Source organism: Sus scrofa, chromosome 14 (assembly GCF_000003025.6).
Source record: "Sus scrofa isolate TJ Tabasco breed Duroc chromosome 14, Sscrofa11.1, whole genome shotgun sequence".
In the NCBI taxonomy this organism is placed as follows: domain Eukaryota; kingdom Metazoa; phylum Chordata; class Mammalia; order Artiodactyla; family Suidae; genus Sus; species Sus scrofa.
The window spans coordinates 76,623,859-76,648,978 of record NC_010456.5 but is presented as its reverse complement, the minus strand read 5'-3'; the positions used below and the strand labels follow the sequence as shown (position 1 = coordinate 76,648,978).

Here is a 25,120-nt window from a genome sequence, read left to right as displayed (position 1 = left end):
CCTGACATCGCACTTCAGACACCGTCTAGTCATTGCCTGGTTCCCTGTCTCAGTCGCTCTCCTGACTGGGATCTCTTTGAAGCAAGGGATGCTGTGTTGCTCTCTGCAGAGTTTCTAGAACCTACTACAGTGCCTGACATCCAACAGGAACTCCATAATGTTTGTCCAGTTTGTGACTAACGTCGTGAATTGTTTAGCACTAATGTGGAAAAGGAGTCTCATTTTCTCTTCCTTCCCAGGTAATCATGTATTGTTCTTTTATTTATTTATTTATTTTTATTTTATTTTTTTGTGTGTTTTTTTTTGCCTTTTCTAGGGCTGCTCCTGCGGCATATGGAGGTTCCCAGGCTAGGGGTCTAATTGGAGCTGTAGCCTCTGGCCTACACCACAGCCATAGCAACTCAGGATCCGAGCCACATCTGCGACCTACACCACAGCTCACAGCAATGCTGGATCCTTAACCCACTGAGCAAGGCCTGGGATCAAACCCACAACCTCATCGTTCCTAGTTGGATTCGTTAACCACTGAGCCACGACAGGAACTCCATGTATTGTTCTTTTAAAAAATTTTTACTGTGTGTGGTTTACAATGCTCTGCCAGTTTCTGCTGTATATCAAAATGACCCAGTCATTTGACCTATACACACACACACACACACACACACACACACACACACACACACCCATGTATTATTCCTTCTGTTTGAACAGGGAGTACTTGCACATGGAATAAAATTTAACAGTTATATGTGTATATACACACACACACACATTCCCTTTCTATATTATCTTCCGTTATGGTCTGTCCCAAGAGACTGGATATAGTTCCCTGTGCTGTACAATAGAACCTCATTGCTTATCCATTCTAAGGGAGTTTGCATCTACTAAGCCCAAACTCTCACCCCACTCCCTCCCTCATCCCCCTTGGCAACCATGTATTACTCCTTCTGTTTAAATAGGGAGTACTTCCAAATGGAATAAAATTTAAAATTTATCAAAGAAGAGTAAGGCTCCCTTTCCTTCCCTCCAACCACCCAGTTTCCCTTCCTATAGACAATCTCTCAGAGATGTCCAACTATGCATTTTATTTATTTACTTTTTTTGCTATGGCATGTGGAGGTTCCTAGGCTAGGGGTTGAATCAGAGCTGCAGCTGCCGGCCTATACCACAACTCACAGAAATGCCGGATCGTTAACCCACTGAGCAGGGCCGGAGCTCGAACCCATGTCCTCCGAGATACTAGTCCAGTTTGTTAACCACTGAGCCATGACGGGAACTCCCAACTCTGTATTTTAAACAGAGCCTTTGTAATTTAGAGCTACTCGGACTCAGTCTGAGCAATCAGTAAGTGTCCTCTCAATTAACCAAATTCCACTTTCCTACTCAAGAAAATTGACTTACTGGGGCAGGAAACATACTTTTGATTCTCCTCAAAGGTAGCAAGGTAGAAAGTGGGAAAATCTCATCGATCCCAGCATGCCCACCACTCCTGAATCTCCTAAAGTGTATGCACATGCGCACACATGTGCACGCGCGCACACGCACACACAGTTAAAGCAGAAGTATAGGAATGCTCTAGGGGACCTCCTCTGACGCAGTCCCCTGCAAAGCCTCACCCTCTCACTATCTTGAGAAATCTGAATGAGGGGGAGGGTCAGGTCCAATTTCAGGCTTCCTCCTCTCTCCCCAATAAGAGGAAGCAAAGTTCAATGCTTAGTCACTTCCCATTGGGTTGGGCTCTACCTGGGGGGCTGAGTCACACACAGGTGCCAGGGAGGGAGAGGTGCTGGCCAATATGACACATTTGCCTGCCCCGGAAGGAGATTAGCCACTGGGGATTTCAGGGACCACTGCAAGTCTGATGGTGGATACTAAGAATCCCTGCTGCTCTGTGATTCTCTTTGGAGTCCCAGGCCGGGGCAAGGGCTTAGGGTATAGAGTCAAGAATCCAGGGCCTCTTTGCGTGTCTAAGTCCCAGGCACTTGGTGGGTCCACAACAAATGTTACTTCCCTTCTCCTCTCTCTGAGTTGAGGAGAAAGGCCAGGGCCTGAGGAACACCAGTAAGTATGTTGATCCCAAGGAAGCCTCAGTGACTGATGAAATATCTAAGCCAGGGTCTGCCTGGAGCTAGCCAGATGTGACCACCTCAACCCTGGAAGAGGCTGGACTCCAGACTGGGAAACTTCACCTCTGCTTGACTTTCACTGTCCCTGAGGCAACAGTTTCCTCTCACATTAAGTTATGCTAAGTATAGTAGGCTAAATAGTGGCCTCCCAAAGCTGTCTGTGTCTTAATCCCTGGGATTTATGAGTATGTTATCTCACATGGCAAAGGAGACTTTGCAGAAATGATTAAATTAGAGATCTCAAGACGGGGAGATTGTCCTTAATTATCCAGGGGGACCCAATATAGTCGTGAAGGTCCTTGTAAGAGGGAAATAGAAGGACCAGAGAGAGAGGAAGGGATGTCATGAAAGAAGCAGAGATGAGAGAGATATGAAACCACAAGTCAGGGAATATGGGCAGCCTTTAGAAGCTGGGAAAGGCATAGAAACAGATTCTGTATAGAGCCTGCTGTTTCATTTTGGACTTTTGACCTATTGAACTGTAAGATAATACATTTCTATTATTTGAAGCCGCTAAGTTTATGGTCCTTAGTTAAGCAACCATTGGAACTAATGCAGATTTTGGTACCAGGAATAGGATGCTAGTGTAACAAATACCTTAAAAACCAAGTGGCTTTGGAATTAGGCAGTAGGAGATAAATGGAAGAATTTTTTTTTTTTTTTTTTTTTTTTTTTTTTTTTTTTTTTTTGTCTTTTTGCCATCTCTTGGGCTGCTCCACATGCCGCGGGGTCTAATCGGAGCTGTAGCTGCCAGCCTACGCCAGAGCCACAGCAACGAAAGATCCAAGCCGCGTCTGCGACCTACACCACAGCTCACGGCAACGCCGGATTTTCAGCGCACTGAGCAAGGGCAGGGATTGAACCCGCAACCTCATGGTTCCTAGTTGGATTCATTAACCACTGCACCACGATGGGAACTCCCAAGAATTTTTAGAAGAATGATAGAAAAAGCCTAAGTTGCCTTGAACAGCCTGTTAGTAGAACTATTTGGGTGTTAAAAACTCTACTGGTAAAGGATAAGAAGGAAGTGAAGAACACGGTAGAGAAAATTTATATTGTTTTAGTTAATATATAAATCATAAACAAAATGTTGGTAAAAAATATGGACATTGAAGATGCAGCTGGTGAGGGCCTGGAAATGAGGAATTTTATTTTTTATTTTTTGGAAACAAGAGGGGGGTGGTCTTTGCTATATAATGGCAGAAAACTTAGCTACATTGTATCCTATAGTTCTATGTAAAACAGAACTAATGAGGCATGAACTTGGATATTTAGCTTAGGAGAGTTCCAACCAAAGTGTTAAAGGTATAACGTAGTTTACGTTTGATCTTTACAGTAAAATGTGATGGAATTCCTGTGTGCCTCAGTGGGTTAAGGATCCAGCATTATCACTGTAGTGGCTCAGGTTGCTGCTGTGGCTAGGGTTCAATCTCTCGTCCGGAAACTTCTGTTTGCAGTGGGTGTGGCCAAATATATATATGAGAGGAAAGAAGTAAATTGAGGGAAGAACTCTAAATAAAAAGGAACCATGACTTAGTGGTTTGGGAAATTCTCCACCTATACATACTGGAAAAGATGCTAAATTAGGAGAGTCACTGTCAGTAAAGAATACTCTAGAGAGAAAGTCAAAGGTGTGGCTGGGCAACCTTTTGTTAATGCCTTGGAGGGATCAAAAGGTCAGAGTATTCAGTAGTTCAGAGGGCTCTTAGAAGGGACTGGGCATGTTACTCATAGAGCCCCACAACCATCTCAACAGAATCCAGAAATAGATATGGGATCACCAAAACAAAAAAACTGGAGCATTGTGGCTCATTGTTAACGAACCTGACTAGTATCCGTGAGAACGCGGTGTTGCCATGAGCTGTGGTGTAGGTCACAGATTCAGGTCAGATCCCTCGTTGCTGTGCTATAGGCTGGTGGCTACAGCTCTGATTTGACCCTTCACCTGGAATTTCCTTATGCTGAGGGTGCAGCTCTAAAAAGACCAAAAAAAAAAAAAAAAATCTATAGGGGAGTCTCTTGTCTAATGGAGTCAATGCCTATGACATATGTGGAAGACCCACAGGCTTCTTGAGAGTTTTATACAAGCAGAAAAACTGCCAGTTTGGATTGAAAGAAGGAAAGCCAAGAGCTAACTGGACATTAAAATCACTTGAGGGGGAAAAAATTGTAACTGCAATGTATACATCTAAGGATAACCTGACCCCCTTGCTGTACAGTGGGAAAATAAAAAATAAAATAAAATAAAATAAAATCACTTGGGGGAGTTCCGTTGTGACTCAGCGTACAAACCTGACTAGTAAAGTTCTCCAGGTTCAATCCCTGGCTCAGTTCAGTGGGTTAAGGATCTGGCATTGCCATGAGCTGTGTGGTAGGTTGCATACATGGCTTAGATCTGGTGTGGCTGTGGCTGTGGCGTCTAGCTAGCAGCTACAGCTCCAGTTTGACGCCTAGCCTGGGTCAAACTTTTTAGGTGGGACCCTAAAAAGCCAAAAGAAATCATTTGGGTGGGGGTAGATGGGACCAGTTGTAAAAAATACTGAAGCCCCAACCCAGACCAATTAAATTGTATTCTCTTAAGGTGGGGTTCGGAAATCAGGTCTTTATTAAACCACCCCAGGTGATCCTAATGTGCATCCATCATTGGGAACACCTGGGAACCTGTTGCTCCGGGGTTATCAAACTTTTGCTTGCAGAAGAATCACCTGGAGAACCCTGACTGTGGATGCCAGGGCCTCAGGTCTAGAGTCTGGTTCAATACATCTGACACTCAGATCCTGCTTTTCTAACAAGTTCCCCAGAGGTTCCAATGCAGGTGGCATTGGGAACTTGAGACATTTCCACAGACTTCTATCCGTTCCCTCCTCAGGAGACTCACCGAATTGATAAAAATGCATTCCTCAGACCGATGATTCTCAATCTTTGATTAATATCAGAATCACAACGTAGAGAGCTTGCTAAAACTACTCTTGCCCAGCTAGGAACCCCATTTTGTTTAACCAGGTGAACACGCTCCTCAGGTGGTTCGAATGCATCCTAAAGCCTGAGAATCTAGCACCTTGGATGGGTGGGTCTCAAACTTGAGTATGTAACAGAATCACCTGGTGGTCTTGTTTAAACACAGGTTGCTGGCCATACCCCTGCAGTTTCTGAGTGGGTGGGGCCTGATACACTTGTTTGCATTTGTAACAAATGCTAGGTGATGCTGAAGTTGCTGATGTAAGGACGGGACTTGGAGAACCACTGCTTTAGATGGATGTTCTAAGCAAAGGGTTTATCCCATCCTGTGTCTCCATCTATCCTTTCTCATTCTCTCAGCCATGGAGGAGTCCAGCCAAGGGGAGAGAAAAGGCTGAGAAAAGTGCCTGAGGGAGTCCTGACAGGGCTATAAGAGGAGGCTGTCGGAGCAGGACTTCTGGTAAGTTCACCACTGGGGCATCCTGGGATAATTCTCATAGCTCTGCAAGGCCAGGGGTGGTGGCCAAATTCCAGTGGAGAATAAAAGTGATCTGATCAATAGCTGTTAACTCTACATATACGTGCAGCTCCACTTGGACTCATAAGCTTAGCGCTTCCCTGGCAGAGCCTCTCAACCCATGATAATACGGCGTATACAGGTATAGTGAGGAGTACCAGAAAATCTGAGGCTGGGGCTGACCCTTGTCACCAAGCTAATTAGGGGGAGAGCCAAGCTGGAGCTAGAGTCCTGTTCACCCACGGCATTGACCCCAGCTTATACACATGCTCTGGGGAGAGAGAGCTAAAGAGACTATAGAGCGAGGATGAGGAGAGCCAGGTGAGAGAGGAAAGGTATTCCCTTTCCTTTATATTAAGTGGAAATGAGAACCTAAGGGCAATTGGCAAACCGCAGGGAAGGGGGATGGAGAGATTAAGCTGAAAACCGCATCAGCCAGAGTTCTTACAAAATCCACTTCATTTTCACACTTTGCATGCAGAACGTGGCTATGTGCCAAGTGCATATGATCTTCCCAAACACCAGAAGTCATGTCTCAATTCTAGGAAGCCAGAAGGCAAACAGCTAGATCCAGCATCTGCTAATTCCTTTATACATAACGCTGACCCATCCACCAGTTCACTGACAGTGTATCACAAGACTGAGAGGTTTTGGAGAACTTCCTTCAGTCAGAACCACAGCCACAGGGCTGAACAGACCTGGGTTGTTTAGGGAACAAGCCTCAACCCCCACAGGTTTGGATAACATCAACACTTGGTGATTATGGTGTTGAAGACTTTTCCAACAGCATAGACAGGGTCACAGAGGCCATGAGCAGGTCTAGCTTGCCCTGTAGATAATGAGCCCTTAAATTCCACCAGTAGTAACTCTCATTTGGTCAACTTCCTACTTAATAAAGTTTTAGGAGAATCACTTTGGTGAAACCTCAGTTTCTCACCTGTAAAATTATACAGTATCCTACCTATCTGAAGGTTCCTGTTTTAGGCCCTTCTCTTTTCATCCCAGCCAGGCTCCAAGTCTATCCTATTCCTCCAAGATCTAACATATCTGTACCCTCCTCTCCCACACCTCTGCCACTGTCTGGTTCAGACACTCTTTGGCTCTGACCTGGCTAATTGTACTAGTCTCTGAGCTGGTTTTCCCTGCCCATAGTCTCATCTAGGCCAATCAATCCTTTATGGTGCTACCACATGCTCCAAACTTTCTAATGACTCCCCATCACTGCAAAGTTTCGAAGTGGAGTTCCCGTCGTGGCTCAGTGGTTAACGAATCCAACTAGGAACCATGAGGTTGCGGGTTCGATCCCTGGCCTTGCTCGGTGGGTTAAGGGTCTGGCATTGCAGGGAGCTGTGCTGTAGGTTGCATACACGGCTCGGATCCCACATTGCTGTGGCCCTGGCATAGGTCGGCGGCTACAGCTCTGATTAGACCCCCCAGCCTGGGAATCTCTACATGCCACAGGTGTGGCCCTAGAAAAAGACAAAAAGCAAACAAAAAAAAACTTCCTTGAACTGATAGCATATTAATGTGTTATTTTACACCTTAACTAGGTGGTCAAGCAGAACAAAGACACCAAAAAAAAAAAAAAAACAAAAAACACACACACACAAGGAAAAGAAGTATAGCTGCAAGGGTGGAGAGGACACCAGAGAGAAATTTTACCCCCATTTCCTTTTAAATGCAAATAACACTATCATATATGTACATATAGATTGTGAATAACTTTCACATACTATACCTTTTTTAAGGTTTTATTGAAGTACAGTTAATTTACAAGGTTGTGGCAATTTCTGCTGTACAAAAAAAGTGACCCAGTCGTACATATCACATACTTTATCTATGATGCCTCAATCCAGAAAGGTAGGTTGGTTGTTATTTTTAACCATATTGTACATAATAGGCTTGGAGAGATTTGTAATACCACAGGAAATGGCTTATGACAAAAGCAAAGGTCAGGATGCAAAATATGTATGGAGTGTGAACATAGCTATGTAAAAAAAAGAAGCAGATGGAGAAAAATGAAAAGAAACACAACAGAATGCATTCATTCAATAAACATTTATTCAGTCTCTGTCATATTCTAGACATCATGCTTTATGCCAGGATATAGTGATGATCCAACATCCACTGTCCCTCATGGATGTTATAATTTGATAGGGAAATGCAAACATTAATCAAATAGATGCAGCAAAGGTAAAATTGCAACAGTGACAAGTGCATCAAAGAGATAGTACAGTAGAGCAGTGTGATTGTAGACAAAATAGCAAAATCTTATATAAATGCAGGCAACAGAGGAAAGATTTCTTTGAGGAAGTGATCTCTGAAGCATGAGGAAGAACTTAACTAGTCAAAGTCAGGAAGAAAGTCCCAAGCAGAAGGAATATTGCAAACCAGGGCCCTGTGGTAAGAGAGGAACTGACAATTAAGAGAGTGGTTGAATAGGGCAAGCCCGGGAGAGGTTTGTGCCAGGTGGAGCTGAAGAGAAAGTAGAAGCCAGACCCTGCTCAGATGAGCCAGCCAGGAGCAATGGGAGTCAGCACATTTGCATTTTCAAAAGATTTCTGGTTTAAGGTGAGCAGAGTGGATTGGTGGGGATGTGGGAGGGGGTGAAAAGAGAGGGAGTCAATGGCAGAGACCAGTTGGGAAGCTATTTTGGTGATCCGGGCAAAAGTTGATGGTGGCATGAGTTGATGGTGGCATGGGCTCAACTAGTGGTGGTAGTGGAAATGGAAAGAAATGGATGACTTCGAGCTCTTAGGCACATTGCCAGGGTGTGGTGGGGCAGGCTGTGTGTTAGAGGAAAGAGCGTCAGAATGACTCCTAGGTTTTTGGATGTTGATAGAAGTAGTGCCATCACCTGAGACAGAGTAATGGAAGAAGCCCATCAGATTGGGGCCTGAAGACTAGGCTTGTTTGGGGCAGGTGGGGTTTGAAGTGCCTTATATGTGACAATTGAAGGAAAGTGTCAAGGAGACAAGTAAGGGTTGGGAGCTCAGAGAAAGGTCTGGCTAGAGATGAGCATTTGTAAATCAGCTGTTTATTGGTGGTAGTTTAAGCCTGGGTGTGAATAAGACTGTGGAGGAAGTTTAGGGTTGGGAAGAGGAGCTGGTCTTGGGGAACCCAATATTTAGGGCCAAGTAGAGGAGGTTGAGGTAGCAAAGAAGACCCAAAAAGCCAAAGATGTTAACAATGGCTGTGGAATGCTATTGAAGCATTTTACTTTTATGATTGAGCGGAAATTTTTAGTTAAGAGAAAAAAAATTTACGTTTCCTCGATCTTCATGAACTTTCTAGATTTGGAAAAATACTACCTGAGGGCAAAAGGTGATATTCAAAATATCTTACCAGCAGGACTTCAGAGTACCAACTTTTTTTTTTTTTTTTTTTTTTTTTTTTGGTTTTTTAGGGCCGCACTCAAGGCATATGGAGGTTCCCAGGCTAGGGGTCCAATCGGAACTGTAGTCGCAAGCCTACACTACAGCCTCTGCATCACCAGATCTGAACCTTGTCTGCAATCTAAACCACAGCTCATAGCAGTGGTTTGGGATCGAACCTGCGTCCTCATGAATTCATTTCTGCTGAGCACTGGGCCACAGTGGGAACTCCAAGTACCAACATTTTGGTGGCAGCTGGAGGAGGGAGGGATCACTGAGGCATTAACCCTTTGGTTGCTGGGAGTTCTTGTTGTGGCTCAGCGGTAACAAACCTGACTAGTGTCCACAAGGATGCACGTTCGATCCCTGGCCTCACTCAGTGGATTGAAGGATCCAGCATTGCCATGTGCTGTGGTGTAGGTCTCAGACACGTCTCAGAACCTGGGTTGCTGTGGCTGTGGCATAGGTCAGCAGCTTCGGCTTCAATTGGACCCCTAGCCTGGGAACTTCCATATGCTGCGGGTTCGGCCCTAAAAAGCAAAACAAAACAAAACAAAACAAAACCCTATGGTTGCTGAATCATGAAGAAGTAGAGAGGCTGGGTGGCAGGGAGCCATGTGGAAGGGATCTTGGGACAGCAGTGTTTTAGTGGTTGAGCAGTACTGGTGCCTGCTACTGAGTATCAGTCAGCCCTGCCTAAGGGGCCTTGACAGCTGGATCCCAGCAACTTCTTCCACCCTCCCCCTACTCTCTGCTTGCTCATTGCCCCTCAAACTCTTTCTCTACCACAACAGTTTATTCATCACTTTTTGAGAACACTTTTCCTTTTCATGCCTTCATAATCCTCCCTTTGCTGGAGTTTCTTTCTCCTCCTTGTTTGGCAAATTTACTTGCATCTTTGAAGGCCCAGGTAGAATCACCTCCTTTGATTTGCCAAGGCAGAATGAATTGCTTCCTCATTGTTCCATGCACTTTATACATGCTTTTATTACAGCACTTATCACATTAAATGGTGGTCATGGTTTTTTTTCTCCTTCACAAAGTTGTGAGCTCCTTGAGCGCTAGGGCTATGTCCTGTTCATTCTTGCATCCCAGCATCTAAAACAGTGCCCAGTGTCAGGATCCTTTAAAATAATTTCTAAAGGTTGTCGAATGACTCTCAGAAGGTCAGAAGAGGGCCTAAACTATCTTTTCTCCCAATTTGCTACTTAAAACTCAGCAACAGGAGTTCCCGTCGTGGCGCAGTGGTTAACGAATCCGACTAGGAACCATGAGGTTGCGGGTTCGGTCCCGGCCCTTGCTCAGTGGGTTAACGATCCGGCGTTGCCGTGAGCTGTGGTGTAGGTTACAGACGCGGCTCGGATCCCGCATTGCTGTGGCTCTGGCATAGGCCGGTGGCTACAGCTCCGATTCAACCCCTAGCCTGGGAATCTCCATATGCCGCGGGAGCGGCCCAAGAAAATAGCAACAACAACAACAACAAGACAAAAAGACAAAAAAAAAAAAAAAAAAAAAAAAACCTCAGCAACAGCACTGATACACGCCACAATATGGATGCAGCTGGAAAACATTATGGCAGGGAAAGAAGTCAGTCACAAGAAAAACATGTTATATGATTCTATTTATATGAAATGTCCAGAATAGGCAAACCCATAGAGACAGAAAGTAGAGAGGAGGCTGAGGCGACCGGGGAGAAAAAGAGAATGATTGCTAATGGGTACGGGGTTTCTTTCTGAGGTGATGAAAATGTTCTAAAATTGGTGGTGATAGTTGCACAACTCTGAATATACTAAAAACCCTTGAGTTGTACACTTTACTTTTGGGAGGGGTGCTTTTTGTCTTTTCTAGGGCCACATCCATGGCATATGGAAGTTCCCAGGCTAGGGGTCTAACTGGCCTACAGCAGAGCCACAGCAACTCGGGATCCGAGCCTCATTTGCAACCTACACCACAGCTCTCAGCAATGCCGGATCCTTAACCCACTGAGCGAGGCCGGGGATCGAACCTGCAACCCCATAGTTTCTAATCGGATTCGTTAACCACTTCGCCACAACGGAAACTCAGAGTTGTACGCTTTAAATGGGTGAATTGTGTGGTATGTGAATTAGCAGGTCTCAGGAGTACCTCAGCAAACTCCTCTCACTGTGTCTGACAAAGGGCAGGCTCAAATGTTTGCTGCTGGGGACCCGTGGTGGTGAGGATGGAGGGGTGTAAGCAGAGGTGTGGTTGTTGTTGGAGTTCGCTTGGGAAAGACAGAGCATAAGTGGAAATCGTACTGCATCCTGATAATAGAAGAGGCCACAGACTAGGTTAGAAGGAGGGGTTCTGGTGAAAAAGGAAACCACTTCAATCAAATCAGCTTTCAACCCCAAAGGCTGAGGTTAGCTTGAGAAGGGTGAAGATTTACTTTGAAATTGGTGGCTGCGTGTGATATGCTCACTCAGCCTGGGAATCTTTTAAGAGGAAACAATTAGAATCTAGGCCAGGGTTGAAATTCTGATATACTTAACCTCCCTGCGCCCAGCATCCCTGAAAGTAGGGAGCTTGACAAAGAGAGCTGCCTAGCCTTCCCTCAGGTTGGGACCTGACGAAAGGTCATATGTCACAGTGCCAGGCCTGTGCCTTCTGGAGCCAACTGCCTGGGTCAGAACCCTGGCTCTGCCATTCACCATCTGCTCTACCTTGGGCAAGTCACTCCATCTCTGGGTGCTGCCATTTTCTCTACTGTACCATGGAGCTAATGAGGACACCTTCCTTATAGGATCATTATGAGGATTAAACCAGATGATATGTGAAGAATTTAGCCCCATGTCCAGGACATAGGGAGCGCTAGAACGAGGCAGGCCCTCAAGTGAGCGACAGGGTCATATCTGGAGGCACAAAACTGGATGCTGAAGTGAGGTCTGCGATTGGGAAGAGGCAGCAGCTGGCTGTGGGTCGGGGTGGTGGCTGGGAAACCGTCCAAAGAGAGCAGTGTCATTGCTCAACTCGCCAGTGGGGCTCATACTTCCTGTTTTCAGTGTCTGTGAGCCCTGATGCTGGTGCTGCTCATGTTGGAACAAGATCTTTCTTGGCCCCTGAGGGGGAATGCAGAAGCAACTCAGCCTGGGCTGGGCCCCTTGGCTTCCCATCATGCCTGTTTTCTCCTACCAGGTTTCAGTTTCCACAGAACACACCTATGCACTCCTGGGATGGAAGAGGGTTCCTATTCAATTCTTTAAGAATTTACAGTTTTGGAATAGTAGCCACCATCTTTTGTGCCTTCACAAGGTACCAGGACTATGGATAAGAGACTTAAGAATTGCCAAATCCTTATAACAATCCTGGAAGGTAGATATTATTATCTCTTTTATACATATGAGAAAATTGAGGCACAAGAGGCTAAAAGTATTTTCCAAGTCACACAGCTAGGATTTTAGAGCCAGGGTTCTAGTTTGGGCCACCTGACTCCACAATTCATGCTCTGAACCACTGCATTATACTGAATCAAACAGTGTGCTGGTTATGGGGATTAAAAGCTGAATGCTCCACGTCCTTGCCCTCCAAGGGTGTATGGTCTAGGGGTCCTCTGAGCAGAAAGCCCAAGAGGCCTGGTACCCCCATAGTGCACTCAGAAAACTGTTCATGTAGAGAACATATGCTGACCACATCTTGAGTTTACTGGGCTCGTCACATAATCTGGCCAATTGTGGCCAACGGATCTCAATCAGGGTTGCATATCAGCAACACCTGGGGAACTTTTCTAAAATCATGAGCCCTGACACCAGCCCTGACCTGAATCATAATCTCTGAGGGTGGAGCATAGGCATCTATATATATCTGTATCTATATATAGATATGTGTATGTATATATATTTTTTAAATTCTCAGTTTACTTGGTTAAGAAACACTACCAAAGCTCATTAGCATAGCTTGGAAATTCCAGGTTTTTATAGGTCCACACCCACAGCATATGGAGGTTCCCAGGCTAGGGGTCAAATCAGAGCTGCAGCTCCCAGCTTGCACTCACAGCCACAGCAACTCAGGATCCAAGCCACGTTTGTGACCTACACCACAGCTCACACCAATGACAGATCCTTAACCCACTGAGCAAGGCCAGGGATCAAACCCACGTCCTCATGGATACTAGTCGGGCTTATTACCGCTGAGCCACAACAGGACTTCCCAGGAATTCCAGTATTTTGGCATCCAGCTATAATTCCCGGCCTTCCTTCTACACCCAGCTCTTTAGAAGCTGATATTTGGTTCATACTCATTAAGATATCACCCAGCTTTAGATTCTGAGCTCCCTGATATTACAGATAGCAATGGCTGGTTGGGAGCTTCATTAACACCCTAGGGAAACTCAGCCCCACCCACAGATAATGGGAAATTGTGTTTTCTGTTCCCTAAATGCCACAGACTCAAGCTGGGCTTGGTTTTGGATCAGCAATTTTCACGCATGCAAGTGTCCTCCTTGGCTGAAGTCTGCTAGGGATTGTTGGGGGGCAGAATGAAGAGAATATGGTAGGACGGATCCTGAAGAGGATGGCCATGTACAGTTGGACAAGATGTCTACTGCACAGAGGCATCAGACTGAGGAGGCAATTGAAAGTCGACAAAGCCTGCACGCCATTTACCAAGCTGTGGGCTTCTAGTTCAGGGCACATTTTTGTACCTTAGATGCAGGGGAGAGTCTGCTCTACAACTCTCTTAGCCTCTTCTTCCCAAAGCCCCATTAAGTCCAGAGATGCAGCCCCACAGGAAACCCTGGGGTGCACGCCACATCGTCATTTTCTACTTTTTATACCCCCAACGCCCTCTCAAGCACCAGGGAAGAGCCAATATCTTCAGAAAAATCACGTTTTATTGATCATCTTTATTCAAAATTATAAAAATAGATATAAATAAAAATAGTAGAACATAATTATTAAATACTCAGTGTACAGGAGTGGTCCTCACCTCACTCAGTGAGGATTGGATGAACTTGGCTGGAAGGTCAGAAAGGGTAACTGGCCAAGAAACATACATCTACGTGAAAGTGATACTGGAAATTGAGTGCTGGTCACAGTCAGTGCCCCAGGATGATACATTTAGATGTATCACATAGGAGACCCAAGAGGCCCTAGGAGTGACCCACGACGTCTTGAAACCGACCATTCTATGTGACATCACAGTCTACACAATTTGGGGAAATATCTAGACTTGCTGTCAGGCACAGAACACCGGCTCTTACACTGACACAGCCTGTGAACAAGTGTGCAAACACACACACGCATATAACATTTCCTGATACATTCATGGAATGTCAGAGCCCTTCCCTCAAATCATTAGTGTTTCTACTCCCCAAACCACTGTTCCTGCATTGGCCAAGCTCTCTCAAGAGACCTCAGTTCTGTCACACTTCCTAATTGGGAAATTCTTCATTTCCCAACAGTGGGCCTCGTGAATGGCCCACTTCAGGGGAGCAGGCTCTCCTCACCTATGCACGGAAGATGCCATGTTTCACTCCAGGTGGCTTCAGTCCATACAACGATAATACCATCCTGGTTCAGGACCACCCTTCCATCCTGGCCAGGGGGGAATCTGGGTGCCCAGCACCCAGACTTGTATCTGAGAGTAAAGCGACAGTCGCTCACCCTGGTGGGCAGCCCAAGCAAACCATCTCTGCAGAGCCCATCTTCCTCAGTCTCTTCCTTATATACAGCTGTGCAGATGGCCTTACTGCAAAAACTTGACAGTCAGCATGGGAATGGGTGGTGCCCCTCTCTTCCCTTGGTTCTCTGGGGGCCCTCAGTGGGCTAGGCCATTCTCTCCCCCAACATGAGTGTGGATCCAGGTCAGGAAGTGTGAGACCCTTGTGTAGACGCCGGGTTTGTCCTTCATGGCACATTCACGGCCCCAGCTCACAATCCCAGTCAGAGTCAGGCGGCCTTGGGTGGAGCAGACCAGTGGCCCCCCGGAGTCTCCCTGTTAAGCCAGAGACACAAAAGATGAGCCCTGGGAGAAGTGCAAAGGGGACCATCCGATCTTCCCACTCCTGGAGTCAAAGTTCTTCGTGGCTCCCCATTTCCTAGCACATCAAGGTTAAAATCCTCTGCTCTCAAAGTCCTGTTGGCCACGATTCCATCTATATTCGCAGACCCTACTTCTTCCCACCCCAAAATATGCCATGCTCCTTCTCATGTTTGTATCTTTCAGCTGAAATGCTCTTTTTTCCCCTGTGCCTCCTCAAGTCCCTATTGAATCACATTCCCTCTAAAGCACCCCCCTGGCCCCCATGACCATCTAGCTGGCACTCGGCTCCCTCTCCTAAACATCGGATCATTTATACTTAACACTCCACTCTGAGCACTGAGTTATGTTATTTTCTATTGTTTTCTCTTTCTTATGCTCTTTATTTCCCCACCTCCCTCCCTAAGTCTGAAATGCCGAGCATAGAGCCAGGCTCTTGGACAAATGTTTGGTAAACACATATGGACTGGTTTAAACTTTCCAAGACCTGAGCCCCTGGTCCTGGCTTCTTGGGGCTTTGGCTGGAGAGGGGCTCCTCAAAGCTGGTAGAGAGAGGCCCAGGATCCTTCAGATATATAGGGGTTATGGAAAGAGATGCTTGGAACTCTCACCTGGCAGGAATCCGTTTTCCACTGTGGGTCAGCAGCACACAGCATTTTGGTGGTGACTTCGCTGCCGTAGTAATGGGGCTGCTGACACTCCCGGTGGGAAACTAGCTTCACAACAGTCATTTTCAGCTGCTCTGGATAGAGGTAGTCAGCTAGACAGAGGATACAGGGAGGAATTTACATTAATATGTGTCTGTCAGCCTGCACACTGGGACTCTCTGTCAGGGAGAGGACCAAAAAGTACCCTTAGCAGGGAAAGTCCTTATTCTTTTTCCACCCAGGTCTAGGTTTTTACCCGCCTATACTCCCTCACTCCTCACCCAATTAACGTTATGGCTCATCATTCCCTAAACAATGCTCCCCACTCCATCCTTGACCCATCTGCTGCCTCCATGGTGCTCCCTCAATCAAGCTGAGCTCACTTCCAGGTTACAGCACTTCCCCAGGACCCTCTCAGCCAGACCCAAAAGTCACTCACAGGGATCTTCTTTTCCAAAGCCGACAATTTCACAGCTTGCGCCAAAATGGGCATCGCCATTCACTGGGGGCAGGCAGATGGTCTGTATGGAGCGGGATGGCTGTGCACACTGGCCCTTGTCGGTACGGATCTTCAGCAAGGCTGGAGGAGGGGGAAGTGGTCAGAGAGGAAAGATCACCACCTGGTGAGGTGGTCACCATCTCTCCCCTTCAAACCCTGAGGGAGTGGATATCTATTCTGACGTCAGGGTTAGAGGTCAACCTGGGAAGTCTGTTGGTAGTTCATCACCCAAAATAAATCTCCCTTGTCCCATGCCTCAGGGCTTTTTTCCAGCTGTTGACAAAGACTTGGACAGCCAGGGCTGCTGCATACAGCTGTATGGGTTGTTGTTCTGTTCTGTTTTCTAGAAAATCCCTGTCTGAGGTAGCTGGGCTGAAATCCAGCCCAACACTCTCTCCAAGTTCTATATCCTGGAACAGACTCCATTCAACAATGGAAAGAACATCCAGTCCAAGCTACACACCTTCAGGGCCATTGCCCTCCAGAGAAGGCTACCTGTTTGGAAATTCAGGGCCTCTACAGAGGAGCACCAGGCCCCTCACGTATGTCATGCTGGACCCTTCCCCTCCACCCCCTCTGTTGGTAAAGTAGACTCTTCAAGTTCCCTACAACTCCAACCTCCCACTTGGATCTCTTCTTGGATCCTTCTCCCCCCACCATCATCATTCTGGCAGATAAGTGTTTTCTTTTTCTTTTTCTTTTTACAGATGAAGGTTTCTACTCACCAATATCATTGTGGTGAGCAAGGCTGTCAGCACTGTAGTCCTCATGCAAGATGAGCTTTTCCACCTCAAATTCCATCTCCCCACGAGTGCTGGAGTGAAGGGTTTGCCGACCCAGGTAGACAATGTAGTCTTCCTTTTGTTGGTAATTGCTGTGGGAGGAGAGATCTGTCAGATGGTCTGATCTCATGAGATCCTGTCACTTCTCTCTCCCCACCACAGCAACCTCAGAGCATCACTTGTCCCCAAAGTCATGGGCCATATGGAAAGGGGCTGAGGGGTAGACATAAGGGAACTCTTTTGTTGGGAAGGAGAAAGGGACTTATTTGGGGTAGGGCAGGAGGGTCAGGGAGAAGAGACAGAACATGAAGACATACATGAAGCAGTGGGTGGCGCTGACCACCCAGCAGGGACTGATGAGGCTGCCACCACACACATAGGTGACAGAGCCTCCACGATGCCTTCTATAGATGGCTGCAAACCAAGGCTGGTTCTCGATGGTGGTGCTTTTTCCCCCAACAATCTTAAAGCGGGGCCTCAGAGCCTTCTGGCCACACTGAAACTCTACTTTTTCCGGAGTAGAGAAGGGATTTTTTCCTGGAGGAAAGAAAAAGGCAACTTTAGGGAAGGGAAGTAGCATCAAGTGTCTCTCTCCTGGTCCTCTGACCTCCCTGTTTTCCAGGACCAGTCAGGCCTCCCTCCTCATCCCTCCTGTGATGGACTAAGAGAACACATGAGTTTGTCCCTTTCTACCCACCATCATAAGCAGGCCGGTGACTCTCACCACCAGAGCAGTTGGGCACCATGCACTCTTGGACAAGCTGCTTCAGGCCAACCTGCACGTAGCACCAGGGTCTTCTCTGATTGTCTGGGTTCCTGGCAAAATAGAGGGGAGACGGGGGTCATTCCAATCCAGAGTGCCTTTTCTGCATCTTCCCCCTCCAGGGAAGACTCAGCCAGAGGCCTTGATATTCTCGTGCTCTGACCAGCACTCGGAAAACAAAAAGGATGGTAATGAGGGTTTCTGTGAAGTGATGCAGAGGGTCCTTGCCACCCCCACCTCACCTGCAGTAATTGTGTTTCCCCAGGCCCAGCTGCAGGGCGTCAGGTCTGTGGGCATGGTACGTGTTCAGAAGGACAGTGGCAGAGTTCCAGGGCAGGCAGGGCCGGCCTCCAGTGTTGGTATTGGCCTTCCCTCTGTAAGAGTGACCGTTCCCCTCAAAGCAGGTTTGCGATGTGTCTATGGAAGGATGTGAGGATGAGAATATTAGAAAGAGGAGGAAGTTGAGACAGGCATTTGAGAGAGCCTTCCAGGCCTCACATGATTTCAGGCTAGGCAGAAGACACTAGAAAGGGTCTTCTTTCCATCCCCACCTCCCATTTGTGCAGCCACAGCTTCATGAGATAGTGCATGTTTGTGTTTGACTATATATCACTGGGAACAAAGATGCCCCCCTCCTTTTTACCCCCAACTCCTAACGCCTGCCTGCTCTTGCATCCCACCCATGTCTCCCTGCCCCACAATCCCTGGTGCCTCCTCCTCTCCAGTTAGAATCAGGATCCACATACCTATCTCACAGTGCTCCCCTTGGAATTTCTTTGGGCAGCTGCATCGCTGAATGTTGGAGAAGTACTTGTAGGACACACATTTTCCTCCATTCAGACAGCCACAGTTCGCTGCAGAACACAAAGGTTGGGGGGTGGGGGGTAAGCAAGGAGTGTGGGAGGAAGCAATCAGGGAGCCAGTCCTCTTGCTGGTAAAGGGAGGGGCTGCCCCCTGAGGCTTTTCCAAGATATCAGTGCAAGCAGATATTGTGCAAGGGGTGGATACTCACATGCACCAGACTCTTGATGAAGTTCATGGCTGCCCTGGAAGAGATGAGTAGGGAGGGAGAGAAAGGGAAAGTTCAACAAAGGTTCCATGCTCCTGCGGTTCCAGGGTGAGGATAAACTGGCCCCCACCCCCAAGCTCACCCTTCCCTCTGGTTCCCTCTCTCTTCACCCCGTTCGTGTCTGCCTAGCTCTCAAATGAAAGATCATAGGTTTCCAGCAGAGAGAAATGGATTGACTCAAGCAAGCTTCACGAATCAAGTGCCAGCAGAGCAGGGCAGTCCCTGCGGCTTCTTTCTCCCCTGCCAGCCACTGAGAGCTCACTTGGTTCTCAACACCCCAATGTCACACCTGCCCTATTTCCCAGGGAGGGTCTGGCCCTGCCGTTGATGGGATTTAGAGGACCCTAGCTCCCTAAGCAGCCCCTTCCTTTCCCGGGCCCTGTTCAGGGGTCTTGCAAGCCCCCTCCCGCCGCCAAGAGTCAAAGCACAGAAGCCACTCACTTTGGAGTCGCTCACGACCAGGACACAGAGGAGCAGGCACGCCCGCAGGACTCTCATGCTGGCGAGGCTTGGGCTCTAGACAGCGGCTCTGCAAGGGAAGGAGAAGTCAGGGGAAGAAGGGGAGAAACGCGAAGGCGGACAGGCTGGGTTACTGCAGTTGGGGGCAGGAGCCCCTAGGTCCCCTGCAGGATGAGCCCGCGGTGACCAGGTTCCCCGAACCTGACCGTCCCTCCTCTCTGGAGACTCAGGGATCGCGGCACAGCCTGGATCCGCCACGCAGAAGGACTCCTGTGCGCTGGGCACAGAGTCGCGGTGACCCCGCGGAGCCGCTGCCGAGCGGGGCCAGCGGGTAGGGGGAAGTGAAGCCGGCAGGAGGGGGGCTGCCTGCATCCACCCTGTGCTCTTAGGGTGGCCCACACTCACCCTCGACTATGGCCTGTATGGGACAGCGGGGACTAGTAGGCACTCTGATGCTCGGCAGGCTCTAGGACTTCAGTCTCCGCGCTGTGCTCCTAAGCCCGCAGTGCAGGCTCTATATTAGGACTCGCCCCAGCCCTGGCCCCGCCCTAGCCTGGGATCTTCCCATCCACTCCCTTCCCTCCTCTTCCCTGCAGGCCAGCTCTGACTCGGACCGCCCCCCCACGGGCTTCCTCAACCTTAACTGTGAGGGGGCAGAGCGGTTCCCAGGGGAGGGATAAATTGGTCTGAACTGAGGGAAAGAGAGGCACCTAAAATCCCCGCCCCCTCCTCGCATTCACCTGCCCTGGGTCCCGCCCCTGAGCAGCACCTCCCCACCAAACCCCGAATTACAAAAAGAAGATCGATTTGGGAGATGCCCTACCCCTGCCCCCAGCTATGATGCTGCCTCCCAGATCCCCTCAATCAGCTCTTTCTCACCCTTTCTACCCTTAGCCCCAGCTGCCTACGAGAGTGATTCGGACCCCTGGGTATACGGGCATAGTTCTCAGCGCTGTGAAGTCTCTTTCTCAATGTGAAAATACTCCTGACACATGCTCATGCTCTCTGAAACGGACAAAACCCCCCTGCTCACCCGGGCTGCCTCGGTTGTATGCCAGCTCCCCCTAAGTGAATAACGCTAGCTGAATTTGTTGCTCACTGCAGCAAGATAGCTTGTGGTGTTGGGGTGGGGGGGGGCATGGATTTCATTGGGAATTGGCAGTTTGGTTTAAGGGAGGTCTTTGAACATGAGGGCTGGATAAGAATTAGGGCTCATCTGGTATGATATTATAGGATTGTGATAACAAAGTCTTAGGGCACAGACTGCTGACACTTTCTTTTGAAGTGTTGATAGGTCTTTCAGAAAGTTCCTTTAATGAACCAATCATTAGTTTGCCTGGGCCATAGTATAGACACTTAATAAAGACTAGAAAGTGTAAAGTCTTGATTAATGGAAAGGTAAAGTTTGATTAATATAGAAAGTTTTCTTTTTACCTCTGAGGAGAGAAATTAGGGAACTTGAGGGCAAGAATGAGATTTATTTGTCACTGTATGGCCTTTTACACTATTTACATTTTTGAAAACACATCTTTGTGTCACCCATTCCAAAAAGATAATTGCAGATTTTTAAATGCATGCGTATTTAGTATTCTACTTCATCGTAGAGCCTTGTTTCTAGTAAGATAAAATAATTGCTCATCAGATAAGATCGGTCTCCATAAAGACAGATCATGTGTAAAGGACTCCACCTATGCTTCCTGCTTGTGGGTGAGCGCACGCAGTTGTGTACACACGCACAAGCCCTTTCACACGCACATATCCCTCAGGCAGAGTTGAAGAAGCACAGCAGTGACTCTGAAGTTCAGTCACCCCCACCTCTTTCCCCTAATGCTGGGAACAAGGGCTTGGGGTCATTTGAATCCACCCTGCAGGACTGTCTCCCTTAGTGGAAGGGGATGGGGCTACATCCCTATAACTCACTAGGGGCCTAGGCTTGGTTCTTCTCTCTGCCTAGCCGCCAGCATTTTGGCAAACCTGGACCTTGGGTCTCGGTCCACTTGAGTGGGGCAGAGGTGGGCAGAGAGAGTGCCAGGATGGCAGGAAGAAGGAAAGCCTCTTTGTTGTACTCCAGCCAGAGCTCTTAGGATGACAGCCTCTGCCTGGGAAAGTACAAATTAACCATCCAGCTTGGAGGGCAGGTGACCCATCATCCTCCAGAGGGAGAGTTTTTCTGTGCCCAGTTCTGAGTTGCCAGCCTCCAGGGGAATGGACTGAGTCAGAAGTGCTGGAGGCCGCAGAATTGGCCTCACTACTTCCTCTAGAAGACTGCTATGTTTTGTTTGGAGTTAAAACCCATTCCTTGTAAATAAACGTGATCAGAATGTAAACAGAGATGTTACAGCCTGAGGACCTACCCCGAAACTCCTAGGTTAGTTATCAGGAATTTCCCAGCAGACTCTTCTGATTCACAGAGCTCCCCCAGCAGCTCTCATGACTCCAGATTACTTGGCTGGAGGCTGTCATACTGATTCTGAGAGCAGGATGACCTCATTTCCTCTTGGACAAAGAGGCTTGGAGACCGTTATACAGCATGACACCCCTCTTCCCCCTCCTTCCTCCTATGGCCTCTTCACCTGGTTGAACAATCCTACAGTCTCTGTGAAGACAGAACTTCCTTTCCACTCTGTGCTCTTTGGTGCTCTCTGTGTCTTTCGGTGCAGTATGTGCTAGTCTTTCAGTTCTTTCAGGGCAGAGACCACGTCTTAAATATCTTTGTCTCTCCCTCAGCACCTGGTGCATGCCTTGTTCCCCTAAGTGCTTTATTATGAATGAATCCAGGAACAAGTGAGAACAGACAGTTTTGGGGGCACACTCAAAGTTTCCCTCCTTTTGGTCTTTTTCCCCCTTGCCATAAAATATGGTACTGACCTCATTTTCATCTTTTGCCAAAAAGCACTCTGATACAAACCACTCCTCTTTAAACTCACAACTGCCTTATGACGTAGCTGGGAATCATTATATCCGTTTTGCTGATGAGAAAAATGAGGTGGAGTGAAGATACATAGTTGATGAGTGGCAAAGCCAGCACTAGAACCCAGGTTTTCTGACCCGTGTTCCTGTGCTCTCTAAGCACACTGCCTTCGTAAGAGAGACGTTCAAGACAGGAGGCTATGAAGAAAACGGCCAGATGATGTAAGATGTTCCAGCTCAGGGGAGCCCCACTTGGTGACTTTGGAGACCTCCTTCTAGAAACTCCTAGGACTGTGGGCTCTGAGCTCCTGTGAGGCCCCGGCTATAATATGAGTTAGTCTGTTGCCTGAGTTTCAGGACCAAACTTGGGGGTCACGGCTACTGAAATTTCTGTTGAATGTGAAAATAAGGAACTGAATATGTGTGATTTCATTCTGCCCCTGACGCTCAGAGTAAAACCACCAGCCTCCCGCCTCTGTGTCTCAGCAGTCCAAACCTCCCGAGTTCGATGTGGCAATGGAGACTAATAGGGAGGGCCTTGCTTCCTAGAGCTGCTCATAAAAAAAATAGGCAGATACCAAGCGTGCAAGGAGGACCAGGATGTCAAATTGGCCCCGAAACTGTGTTCAGGAAACTGGGCCATTGAAGGGCTATTTTCTGACCAGAAGTACCTAAAGGGAAGTTCACATCGAGTCACAGGATGTTTCCCTGGGCTGCTATACCAAGAATGTTGAACTTGGTACTATGGAGAAAATGTGGAGTCTAGCCACAGGTCAGGTCATCCAAATTGGCAAGACACTTAATCCTCTTGGTCTCTGTTCTCCATCTGCAAAAAGACGCAATGCCTACCCTGCCCCTAACTCACTGTGCAGATTGAATGAGATCATGCGTTGTGATCATGCATTGAGATCATGCGTGTGAAATCATTCATTTATTCCTTTATTCATTCACCCAGTGTTCGTCATGGGCCTCCTGTGCGTCAGGCACAGTTCTACATGGTAGAGACACAAGAATGAACCTTGTTTGTAAACTATAATTCCTACCTCGAGTGCCTGCCTTGCCTTCCTAACCATGGCTGTCCTGGCCCAGAAGTCCAGGTCATTCTCGAGAGTCCATTCCAGGATTCCAGTTAAGTGAGGATACTGTGTCCTCAGCCAGCAGTTCCCAGCAACCGGCCAGCTGCATGTGCTGCTCACCCTGTAGTCCTGACTCCCACTCTCCCCTCCTCCTCTCCAGTTGTCCGTGGCACGAAACTCTTCTCTTCCTCCCACACATGGTACATATAGACTCCTCTGCAGTTCTGGGAAGGGGGCAGTGAATGCTGGTCACATAGCTTCCATGGGTCCAAGGACTATTTCTCCCTGCATGTGTAATGCTACAGTGAAGATCCTATTTCACAGTAGGCACTGGAAGCCACGTTTGGGGCCTGTAACATGATAGGGGAGGTGCTGGGGCTGCTGGGCCCCCAGCGGCCTGTGGAAAGAATAGGGCGGGGGAAGCCACATACTTGCTTCCTTACTCATGGAAAGCAAAGAGCCAGGGGCTGCACCCTGAGGTTATACTCTTTCGTCAGGATCAGTGAAGCCAAGTTGGACCCTCCAGCTCCAGCCTATGACCCCTACTCTTTCTCGTCATTTTCTGCCTCGTCATCTCTGGCTCAATTCCTAGCCCCACCCAAGCCAGTAAGCTCAGACCTCTGCATGAATATTTTGAGCCTTGGCCAAATTTTCCTGTGTCCCTAATCTAAACCTGGTAACCTCCTAAGTCCAGAACTTATTACCTCAAAGAGTGTTTCCAGACCATCTGGCCTTTGAAGCTGCCACTAGGAACCAAAGCTAGGCCGTGCTCCTAGAGCTTCTATTTAGAGCCCAGGTCACCATGTTGGATGGCAATGGCTGCTTAACTGGAAGCTGAAGGGGATACCCAGGAGCAAAGAGCTGGGATAGAAAACCAGAAACTGATACACTTGCTGAAAACTGCCAAGAAGTCAATGATGTTTAAGGAAATATGTTCAGCCAGGAGCTAGTATACTCAAAAATACTGTCCAGAAGAAAATCAACATAGCATCCACAGCCTATATGATGTATAATTTCATGGGCTCATGACCCTCCCAAGCTGGATTCTATGTGCTTCTCTGTCTATAAAGCAAGTGCAAGCACTTCCCTTTCCATTACACAGAGAGGAAAATAAAGGGCTAATGAAGGGAAGTGAATCATCTGAGTTCATTCACTGAAAATGAGATTCAGAATTCACCGATTTTGAGGAACCTCATGACACATTTCCACCCTCTCCCCTCCTAATCTGAATCCTCCCTCCTCCCTTCCTGACCACCCTCAATCCCCACCCTCAGTCTCTTTGCCTTCCTACCCACCTGCAGATGGTGCTTCTTTTCTTCAAGCAGCGATTGATAACAGTATAATGAGGCAGCTGAGTCCTGAGGAGAGGGCAGTCTCCTTTTAGGAGGTACTAGAGGGAGTTCTCTTGTGGCACAGCAGGTTAAGGGTCCAACATTGTCACTGCAGTAGCTTGGCTTGCTGCTGTGGCACAGGTACAATCCTTGGCCCAGGAATTTCCACTTGCTGTGGGCACCACCAAAAAAAAATAGGGAAGTTCTAGAAGACGAAATGTATGGAAAGTGTGTGAGAAGCGGGAGCAGGGACATGGCAGGGAGCCCCTGGAATAGGTGTGTATGCAGGGGGAAGAGAAGGAATGTCGATCTAACGTAGAGGCCCCTGTTAACTCTGAGCAGTAATGGTGGGAATATGACAGAAATTTAGGAAGAAGAAGCCTGTTCTCACCAAGGTGATATTATAATCTATTTCTTGTTAAAGATAGATTATAATAGCCAAGTTTTATTTGCCTACATTCATTTTCTTTCTTTCCTTTTTTTTAAAATCACACCCACAGCACTCAGAAGTTCCCGATCCAGGGGTCGAACACAGCAGCAACCCAAGCCACAAGAGTAACAATGCCAAATCCTTAGCCACTAAGCCACCAGGGACCACCTACATTCATTTTCTTT

At 47.7% G+C, this 25,120-nt stretch overlaps 3 protein-coding genes across 3 annotated transcripts in view; 2 read left to right on the top strand and 1 right to left on the bottom strand.

Annotated features, from left to right (window-relative positions):
- The window catches only part of LOC102160869 (atherin-like), a 91,529-nt gene that overhangs the window by 51,169 nt on the left and 15,240 nt on the right, over positions 1-25,120 (top strand). The window lies entirely within an intron of this gene.
- On the bottom strand, positions 13,806-19,666 carry PLAU (plasminogen activator, urokinase). Its single transcript, NM_213945.1, is given in 11 exon segments — positions 13,806-14,924; positions 15,581-15,729; positions 16,056-16,196; positions 16,841-16,989; positions 17,215-17,434; positions 17,595-17,713; positions 17,903-18,077; positions 18,407-18,514; positions 18,673-18,706; positions 19,171-19,258; positions 19,594-19,666. Coding segments are annotated over 10 exon segments (1,329 nt in total). The 5' UTR covers positions 19,228-19,258; positions 19,594-19,666; the 3' UTR covers positions 13,806-14,747.
- The window catches only part of CAMK2G (calcium/calmodulin dependent protein kinase II gamma), a 97,287-nt gene continuing 88,764 nt past the window's right edge, over positions 16,598-25,120 (top strand). The window contains exons 1-2 of the mRNA XM_005671082.2: positions 16,598-16,657; positions 16,823-16,955. The gene's annotated coding sequence lies outside the window, so the exon portion shown is untranslated. The remainder of the gene's footprint in view (positions 16,658-16,822; positions 16,956-25,120) is intronic.